This window comes from Vicugna pacos, chromosome 13 (assembly GCF_048564905.1).
Source record: "Vicugna pacos chromosome 13, VicPac4, whole genome shotgun sequence".
NCBI classification, from domain to species: domain Eukaryota; kingdom Metazoa; phylum Chordata; class Mammalia; order Artiodactyla; family Camelidae; genus Vicugna; species Vicugna pacos.
Window position 1 is genome coordinate 28189001 of NC_132999.1, and position 10270 is coordinate 28199270.

The 10270-nt window shown below is 51.4% G+C and overlaps 1 protein-coding gene across 5 annotated transcripts in view; it reads left to right on the forward strand.

Moving 5' to 3' along the window:
• Nucleotides 1–9602, forward strand: part of CYB5RL (cytochrome b5 reductase like) — a 28708-nt gene extending 19106 nt beyond the window's left edge. For 2 of the 5 annotated variants that reach the window (XM_072974398.1, XM_072974402.1), the window contains one exon: nucleotides 81–4398. In XM_072974398.1, the coding sequence (XP_072830499.1) occupies nucleotides 81–284 (204 nt within the window). In that variant the 3' untranslated portion in view covers nucleotides 285–4398. Of the gene's footprint in view, nucleotide 1; nucleotides 4399–6091; nucleotides 6202–9411 lie in introns of those variants that run through there. The other 3 variants (XM_072974403.1, XM_072974401.1, XM_072974405.1) reach the window with 3 other exon arrangements.
• Nucleotides 9603–10270: the final 668 nt, after the last annotated feature.

The window sequence follows — 10270 nt, forward strand, 5'->3', positions numbered from 1 at the left end:
GTTTCCTCACTTGACAGGTGCTGACTTTGTGAACTCTGAGGACTCCCTGTAGTCTCCCCCACTATTTCTCATCATCCCAGGAGAACTCCCCAGAGCAGCTTCCCTGGAGTTACCGGGACAAGACCCACTTCGGCCGCCTGGCCCAGGACCTGATTGAGGAGCTGGTGGGCTCCTGCCGGAGAAAGCCGTTTGCATTGGTCTGTGGCTCCACCGAGTTTACCAAGGACATGGCCAGGTGCTTGCTGAGCGCGGGCCTCGCCGAGGACTCCTACTTTGTCTTCTAGGCCTGGCCTCCCTTCCAAAGCTCAGGCCAGAGGCGTGGCACTGGGACACAGGAAGGAGCACAGACTGGACTCGAAGACGTGAAAGGAAGACCGCTGCTAACTCTCCAAGTGACCTTGGATGAATATGTACACCTCTGTGCACCTCCATTTCTCATCCACCCCGTGAAGTCCCTGACTCCCTCAGGCAGGCATCTTGCTGCTGGGTGGAGGGAGGAGGGCGGATGGGGCTGTAGGAGCCCTGAGGAGGAGAGTGCCCAGCGTTTGTCAGGGAGGACTCCTTGGAAGGAGCCAGGTCCCGGCTGAGTAGGAGTTGGCAGGAGAAGGGGTGGGAGGGGCTTCCCTGGTTCTTCAGACTCCAGGGTTTGTAAGGGGCTCCTGTCAGGCCCTGCCCTGTAATACCAGTGCCAAAGCCTGTCTTCCCTGAAGACTACATATCTCTGTAGCCTTGGGGTTGGCTCAGATGGGGCCCTCACTGAGTCTTTAGGGAATGACCATAGGGGAGGATGAGAGCTCTTTGGAGAAGGAACTTGATATATGTTCCTCCAGTGCCACAAGCCTGACTCGATGAAGATTGTGAGTTCTGTGACCTGACCACATATCAGAACAAGGTGGGGCCCTAGATTACCTTTATTTTGTTTTGGCCCCAGGCCTCTCCTGCTACAAAGGGCTTCACTCCCAGTCCCCCTTCCTTGGCTTAAGAGTCCAGCCCAGAGTCCTTTCCCAGCAAAAGCAGCATGAAAGCAAATGCCCCTCCCTCCTGCAGGCTGCGGGCTCAGCCTTCTGCTCAGGCGCCCTGGTGACGGTTGCTATGGAGATCTAAAGATAGAGCAGGAGTCAGGAGACCTGGGTCCTTCTCCCTGCTCTGCCCACTGAGCTGCTGCTGATTCCAATCCACTCCCGTCTTCCCTTCCTACCCCTCCCCGCTACCTACCTGAATGGGGCATGCCCTCCCCAGGGAACCCAGCGCTCCTGGGTAGCGCACTGCAGTTAATAAATTCTGCTTTTTGCAGCCTGGGCTCCAGCATGCTGCTCCAGCTCAGACTGGCTACAGGCAGTCACAGAATTGGAATATTAAGCCATGGAATCTCAGAACCAGAGAACCAGAGAATTATAGAGTTAGAATTTTGCAGTCATAGAATCATAGTCCTCATTATATCATAGATTAAAGCTCAGAACTCCAAAAAGCATCCCGTCTACGAGACTTACAGTATTAACAGGGAAACCAAGACCCTGCGAGGCCAAGGGACCCGCCCAAGGTGAAGTGACAGTTCATGGCAGGGTCAGTGTTGAAGCCAGGTCTCTGGTGTCAGCCCTGTCTTCAGAGTTCTGTACTAGCGATTTTTAAACTGAGCTCTGCAGGACACTAGGGTTGCTGGCATGGCAGCAGTGAAAGGATGACCAGGGGGAGTCCCCAGGCCCCCTTTCACCCAGAGCAATTCTGGTTTTAGCCCATTTATATCATGGGGCTTGGAGTCATTTTCGTTTGTGAAACAGGGTTTTCCTACACTGCCCAAAAAGTTGTGACAAATCTCTATGCTGTGCCATGTTCAATAAATAATCATGACAAGCAGTTGAGGGATGGTGTCAAAGGTTCAAAGCAAGTTTCACAGGCAGAATTCCATGGTCAAATAGACGTGGGGAGCACTGCACGTGACTCTCACCAAGAACCATGCGCACGTGAGCATGTTAAAGGCTCTGAAAAGTCCGGTAGTGAAGAGATGTTTTTCATTTTGTTTAACCTAAAGTTTCCCAGACTTATTTAACTAGAAAGCATTTTATCCTCTAGAATCTTTTGAGACTGGCATTCCATGAACTACGCTTCAGGAATCACTGGTCTGTTGCAAAGCCTGTCTTCAGCACAGCATAATGAGTGGGAAGGCCCTTCCCTGAGCGTCAGAGGTCCCGAGCAGGAACTGTGATCTCTTAGAACCTCCTGTGACTTGCGCGGGACATTTTTTCTTTCTCAGGGCCTTTCTCTGAAATCTGAGCATCCTCCTCCACCCTTTCCTCGCCGTCACTTAGCATGTCCTGTTGAGTCTACTCACACATACTCCTAGAGGGCCTGTTATGAGCAAGACCCTAGTGTAGGTACTGAGGAACCAGCAGTGAACAGGCAGGGCCATCTTGGTAAGCTTCATCACAGAGCTTAGAGCCCAACAAGGAGGGCAGAAATTAAAGTTGTGATTCTAAAAGTGATGAGAGTGCTAGAAAGGGAGGCACAGCACGCTAGAAGAAGGGATGGCAAGGGCTTTAACCTGGCCTAGGGGACGGGGTAGGGGAGGGCCACTGAGGATAGGGGTCTCAAAGGCAATCCTCCTGCTCTTAGTTAGGGGTGATGGAGGTCCCCACTTAAGCAGGGAGGGATCTGGGGCAGTTCTTGTATGTCTGTCTTTGTCCCATTTTTTAGATATTTGATGTTTAGGTGTGAGATATGGCCACCCAGGGATAACCCACAGTCCCTCTTATCCTAGAATGTGTCACCCCCCACTTCCCCTCACTTTGTGTGGGATCTGGGCAGTCTGGGTGCTGGTGGGGTCTCTCATCTTGGGACATTGGTGAGGGCCCAGCCACACCCTTGGTACCAAATGCTAGGGAGCTCATGTCATCTGGAAACTTGCGAGCTTGTGGCTGTGTCCTGTGCCTCGAAAGATGATTAGTGAGCCCAAAAAGAAGACTCTTTGAATCAGGAGTCAGCTGGCCCATTCCTCCCTTTCTCCTGGTGCTGCCCCTGCCACATGTCGTGGGAGGTGTGCTGTCAGGGTGAGGGGGCTAAAATCAAGGACAGCCTTGGTTCCACCCTCACCGCTGCAGCATTCCCCTCTGCCTCCAGCCTCTCCCCCACACCCTCTTCCACACTGCAGTCAGACCCCTTTTTTTTCAGAATTGTAATAAGAACACTTAACATGAGATCTACCTTGTAACAAAATTTTAAGTGCACCATACATTGCTGTGGAGTGTAGGTACAGCGGTGGGCGGCAGCCCTCCACAGCTTACTCAGACCGCTTTTTCTAAGACAGATCTGAGTGCATCACTCCCTTGCTTAAAATCCTTCAGGGGCTCCCTGCTGCCCTCAAGATACAGCATCTTGACTCTGCTTACCTCTCCAGACTTATTTCAACATTTTATGTGACTGTCCCCCTCCCCTCCACTCTTAAATTCCATGCCTGTTCTCTTGGGTCCATCAGTCCTGTCACATCTGAGGCTCCCTCTGCCCTGTCCATCCTTCCACCCTCCTGCCGTCCACTCACCTTTGTCTCCTTGTCTGTAGAGGGCTTACTTAGCTCAGTATCACTTCCTCACAGAGGCCTTGCCTGCCTCTGCACTCCGGGCTAGATCTTGTGCATTATTCTGTTGTCGCTCCCATCAAACTGTCTGCATGTGAGCACGTCAGGGGCCCATACCGGGGCCTGTTCATCGTGTCCCCAGCGTGGAAGGGTGCTCAGTATTTCCTGGGTGTCAAATACCCGAGTAATAAACAGCTTACCTTCATGGAGTACTTTACAGGTTGCAAAATGCTTTTCAGCTACATTGAAGCACACGGTTGTCACCAAAATGTGTGCTATTTTATTACTCCAATCTACAGATGAGAAAACGAAGCTTCTGAGACATTAAACAGTTCTCCAAGGTCATTCAGGGCTACATGCTGCAATTGTGATACAGGTTATATATGACATGTGGGGGCACCCAGGAGATGTGAATAAAGATTTTCACTGCTGTACTATTTGAAACTGCAAAGAATAAAAACTACCTGTGTGTTCATCAGCAAGAAAATGAAGAAATGAACTGTATAGACTCATACATGGAATACTATACAGCAGTTAATATGAGGGAGCTAGATCCACATGCATCAACTGGGTAAATCCTAAAACTATAACTGAGTGAAAAGCCAATTGTAAAAGGAAAGGTACAATGAGATACCCATATTTGGAAAGTTTAAAAACTCAAAATAATACCAAATGCTCAGGAAGGAGGCTCACCAACTTCCAGGAGGGTGGTGACCTCTGACACACAGAAGGGGAGGGGAGGGGATGGGATGGGGGCTTTTATGTGTATCACCTTATTATAAAAATATTGGAAATGAGTATGGCAAAATATGATCATCTGGTAAATCTGAGTAATGGGTTCACTGTTGTCTGCTTTATTATGTCCTACCTTTTTTGGCATTTGAAATAGTTTCATATTTAAAGATTTTTAAAAATTAAATTAAATATGCCTGGTCAAAGTGCTTCAAAAACTAGAGGCTTATAAACATTCATTCTTTCTCTCCCACCTCAGGATCAGCTGTGCCCTTTTATGCCTCCAAACTTTTCCATCTTCATCTGAAACTATTGTGAGCACCTACTATGTGCTCTGGTCTAGACACAACAGTAAATAGTAGTAACAGTGCCCAGCACGCAGAGCTTCCATGCTGTTCCCTCTGCTTGTCCCTCTTCTTTTCCTCGTAAACTCAAACCAGACTTCCCAGACACCACTGTTTTGGACTTTGTTTTTGTTACTTTTTAAATTTTATTTTGTTTTCCTTTTTAAGTGAGGTAGACCTAGGTTCAGCTCTATTATTGATTCTGTAAGTATCCAGGGCGAGTAACTTGGCCTCTTTGAGCCTCAGTTTACTCATCTATAAACTGGAGAGGGTACCAGTGGTTTCCCAGGGCTGTGTGAAGATGAGGGGAACATGTGCGGTGCCCAGAGTGGGCGTGACAACCAGCCCCCTTTCTCTCCTCTCACAGGAAGCCCTCCCCAGCAGCACTGGGCTCATGCTGGCCTCTGGACGACAGGACTTGTTCTCAAACTTTTCACTCTCACGAACTCCCCTTTTTATTATTTTTCCCATGCTTTGGAGGATTTTGATCCCAAATTGCATGTATTAAGTCATTATTAATTTATCTCCCATTTTTTATTAATCAAAGACATAGATAGCTGCCCCTCAGAGCCTCTGATCTGCGCAGCCCGCCAGGAGCCGCACGTGGCTGACATAATTCCAGCCAGAGGCGAAGGAGCTCAGCAGTGTGTGTGGTCTGAGTGGCCTGAGGAGGGGCACACGGAGATGTTCTGTACTCATTTGCTTTCCATTGACCGTGAGTCGTGGAAGCAGCTGGCCTTGTCTGGGTGGGTGCTGTGTTCCCAGGTCACTGACTGATGGGCCAGGGGCTGAGTTTTCTCTGCCAGACTCTAGCACAGAGCCACACATGGGTCCCAGACCCCTCATCACACAGGGCTCACTACAAATAGATGGCGTGTACCAGAAGAGCATGGGGTTCACGCAGTGGAAGGTGGCAAAGCTGTCTGCGTGCAGGTCCCACAGGCACCCACTGGAGACCACCACGCCATCCTGCCCCTTGCTTCCAATGCTGATGGAACACACCAGTCTGTAGTGGGGTGGGGTGACAGCCTTGACCAGTTCCTGGATCTCTGCACTCAGCAGGGCAGCCAGGCAGGCACACTGGGCTGGGTAGTTGGCCACACTGGCCAGCTTGGAGGGCAGGTGAGCCTGCATCAACTCCTATGCCCGGACCCAGGGGAACTTCACCTCTAACCTGGCTGCCCACAAGGGGACCTGGAAGGAGGAGAGGAGGCGGACAATGATGGAGAGTGTTTGTAACAAGGAACATAGAATTGGGGCCTGAAGCCTAATATGTTGAACATAGAACCCTGAGTCAGAGCACTGGGATAGACAATGGAACACAGCACCTGGGGCACAAGAAAGTAATTTTACAGCTATGTAGTGCTGTGCTTCCAAGGGGCTTAGCCTGTAGTAGGTAACGCAGGGCCCATGGCCCTGAATTCCCTCCCTGTCCCTGCATCCACAGGCCGCAGGCCTGCTCCTGGATGATGCTGATGGGCCGATGGTGGTTCAGCGAGAGCTACAACTGTGTTCTCGAAGATGTCTGATTCTGGAAAAGTGAGGATGAGCATGGAGGTAAGTGACACCTGCTAAACATGTCCTGAGTGCCAGGTATTAGTCATCTGTTTCAGGTGGTTTTTGCCCCAAAGCAGACTCTGAACAAGGATTTTGGTGCAAGAAATTGACACAGGAGGGGATTCAGAGAAGCCTGGTGAGGAGTGGGGAAAAGCCACAACACGTGTGTGTTGGTGGTAGGTTTCCCTGTTGCAGCTGGAGCTCATCTACTGGGGTCCCGCCATCCACTGCAAAACACCCTCAGGACTATCCCAGCCAGGGGTGAGGAGCTGGGGCGTTTATCCACCAACACCCACTGTCCCTCTGGGGCTGACGCTTGTTCCCAGGGCCGGCACTGGTGGCCTCCCAGGTGTTGGCTCAGCCTGGCAGCCAGAGAAGCCCTCAGGCAGAGAGACGCAGGAAGTCCAATGTGCATTCCTCCAGAAGGCAGGGTGACAGAGGAGGCACGTCAGCACTGCCCACTAAGTTATCTCACTTAACTCTCACCATCTTGAGAGCAGTGGCTTCCCTGTTTTGTAAAAACAAGAGACAGTGCTCACGGGGCAAAGCAGCTGGTGGAGACAGCGGTGTTGCCTCGGGGCCGACTCCGCCGTGTGTCCGCTCCCACTGGCCACCCTGTCCAGCACAGCGTCTGGCCAGTGAGCGCTGACCCGGGTCTGCTGAATGAGTGAATGAACGAGCTGGTGGAAGCCACACGACAGCGGGTTAGCACTGCTCTTCTGTAAAGTGAAGATGGGACTCCCTTTCCTCCCAGGGCTGCTTTGAGGAGTAACAGAATTGCGAAGTGCCCAGGGCTGGCCTAGCCCACAGTGAGGTCTCCAAGTGCATTCCTTTCCTCCCTCTGCCTCCTCTAAGGGCAGCAAGGGTCTCTACTAAGAGGTGAAACTTCGTGCCCTGCTCAGTGATCACCTGCAGGGAACGTCTCCTGAACCTCCAGGTTAAGTGACTCAAGAGAATCTCTAGAAAGCCTCTGCTTGTCCATCTGACCAGCCCTGAAGCCTGTCCAAGTTCCCCCACGTTAACAAAACAAAGCAACAGACTGCCTTACGTGCATGTTATTGCAGAGAAGAATGCCCTCTCTCTCAATCTCTCTGACGCTCTCTCTCATATGTTCAGCTTCTCCTTGAAGAGCTGCCTACAGCTCGCCTCCTCCCTCATCCCCCATCACTCCTCAGTCTCCTGCAACCTGGGACCCGCCCCTCCCCCCACTCGCATGTGCTCTCAGTAGGGTCCCTGGTGTCCAGAGATCATTTTTCAGCTGCATTTGATGCTGTTGTCAATTCCCTCCTTTCTGACCCTCAGTTTCCTCAATGGCACCAGGTTATCCTGAGGACAAATAACTCATTCATGTATTCAGCAAACATTTCTGAACACCCACCTGTGTGCAGACTTTGCTGGATTCTTGAGGACCCTGACTTTGGAGGTGTTCACAGTCTCCCGGGAGGTGGGGCACAGATGCCATTACAACAAATATGAAAGAGCCTGGCACTCGGCCTGGTACACAGTGCACACTCGTGAGTGTGGGGCTCTGTCTTGTCCTTCTGCCTTCTCTGGGCCTCAGCTTCCATGGCCAGAAGAAAATGGGTAGGAAGGGGGGTTGCACTTGTCTTCTGAAGCACCCCACGCACCCTCCCTTGCCTCTCTGATAGCCCCAAACCCTGGCCCACCCTCCACTCGGAGCCCTTACCTCTCACCTTGCGCTCCCGCATGAGCCTACAAGCAGCCAGGAGGCCCCAGAAGCTGTGTGGCAACTTCCACTCTTTCTGAAGCTCAGCTGGTCCTCGTTCTCAATAGAGGACTTAATGAGGGAGCGTTGCTCCTCTGAACAGGATGGCCTGTGGCCTGAAACACAGGAGAATAGGTTGGAGGCAGGAAGGAGCCAGGGCTTCCAATAAAGAAGGCAACAGGGGCCTTGGCCCCCAGCTCTGCTATCCGTGAGCCCCGAGTCTGCACTGAGCTCAGATCTCTTCTTCTTCCCAGCAAATAGCCCTCCGTGTGGGTAGAATCAGTGTCACGGTAGGAACACAGGCTTTTGAACTGGTCAGACGTACCAGTTCAAGTCTCAGTGCTGCCACAGAACGGCTGTGCCATCTTGGGCAAATCACCTGCTTCTCTGAACTTCAGTTTCCTCATGTGAATTAGAGGTAGTTTATTCCTTCTCTTAACAGATGTTTATCAAGCACTTAATCTGCGCCATGGGCTGAAATATAACAGTGGCGAAATACAGATTTCTGCTCTCCTAGTGATCACAGACAGTAAACAGCCAGGGGTCTCCACCAGGGTAGTACTGCTCCCCTGAGGGGTGTTTGGAAATGTGGGGGACACTAACATCTCCTCACAGAGCTGTGGAATTGAGTGGGGTAAAGTATACAAAGTAGGGTGCATTGGCCTGGCACATAGTAGGTGCTTAATGAATGCTTGTTGAATAAATGAACTAAAAAAAAGCAATTCTCTCTGAGCCCTGATTACCAAATGGTGAAATGGAGCTGATAATCCTTTGCAAAGTTGTTATAAAGATTTTAACTTTGTTTAAATTAATGAATTTAAATGAATAAATAGAGCTTACTATAGGCCATGTACTCTTCTTCTAAATCCTTTGCAGATATTAACTCATGTTTCTTTTACAGGTGAGGAAACTGAGGCACAGAGTGGGAGGCTCACCCAAGGTCACAAAGCTTGGATGTGGCTGGATATGAATGTGCCTGGCAAACAGTAGGAGCTCAATAGCTGCTCTGTTGTGGGGCAGAGAGGTTTTAGGGTTGATATACTGTGTAAGGCAGCCTCCAGAAGGCTCCCATGCTGAGCTGTCCTTAGTGCCTGAGCTCTGGGTGTGAGCAGCTTAGGGGAGCTGGTGAGGATGGGGTGTGGTGGGCAGGAAGGAAGGGGTGAAGACAGGAGGGTTCAGAGGGGAAAGAGGAGGCAGTAAAACACTCCCAGCAACTCCCTGGAGGTCACAGTCCTGGGACAGCCAGTCCTGCAGCCTCTCTGGAGGCAGGGAAGGATACCAGGGCAGTTGCCCCTTATGTAACTGTGTACTTCCTCTGACGTGCCTTGGCTTGTTAAAGGTCTCAGCTGGGCCGAAGGAGCAGGATTAATTGGCCCTCAAAGCAGAGGGAAGGGAGAGCCTGGACCTGGAGGAGGCTTCTTTTGTGTGCCTCCCCCACCCCTCTGCCTCCAGGCCCTCTAATCCTCTAACTCCTCTCCTGTCAGGCTTCCCTCGTGGCCCCACCTGGTGGTTCAGAGCACCCATCTTGCAGCCCTACAGTCCTGGGTTTCTGCCACTTACACGATGTGTGATCCTGGGCCGTCCCTGCACCGGTTTCTTCATCTGTGCAATGGGCGATGTTGGTACCTGCTCAGAGGGTGGTATGAGGATTAAATGCAGTGACCTAGTGAGGTGCTCAGCCAAATGCCCATCTTGAGTTGTTACTGTATCATTTATCCACCTGTAAACACCCAGACCTTGCCGTGCACAGCTCTTCACAGCTTACAAAGCCCTTTCACCTCTCGCATCTTGCATGTAGTCCTCACAGCAGCCCAGGAGGTGAGGCAGGATTAGAAGCCCCTTCACAAACTGAGGTTTAGGGGGAGGTGAGTGACTTGTCAGATGTCGCACAGCCTGTCAGACGTGAAATGCAGGTCCAAACCCAGGGAGATTCAAACCAAAACCTGTGGCTCTTTCCCCTAAACCGTGCATAACAGCAGTGACCCAGCACTGCTGGAGGCTGTTCTCTGCCTGCCCCCCTCAGCTCTCACCCTGTCCCAGGACTGTGAGAGCCCACACTGCACAGTCCCAGCTCCGGGACAGCCCCCTTGCCACTTTGGGTCTTAATTTCCTTGTCTTTGATGTGGGGACAGTATCCCTTCCCTGTAGGATTTGGGGGTTCAGCGAGATATGGGATGGAAGACCCCAGAGCTGGATGGGCCCCACGAATGGCACCGATCTGGGTCCCCTCCTCACGTTCTTTCCCTTGGCTCAGGAGCCAGAGGCTGTGAAGGTCACACCCTTGTTGAGGGTCTCTTGGGAAACCCGTCTTTGGCACATCTGGTCTTCTGGGATGGCATTCCT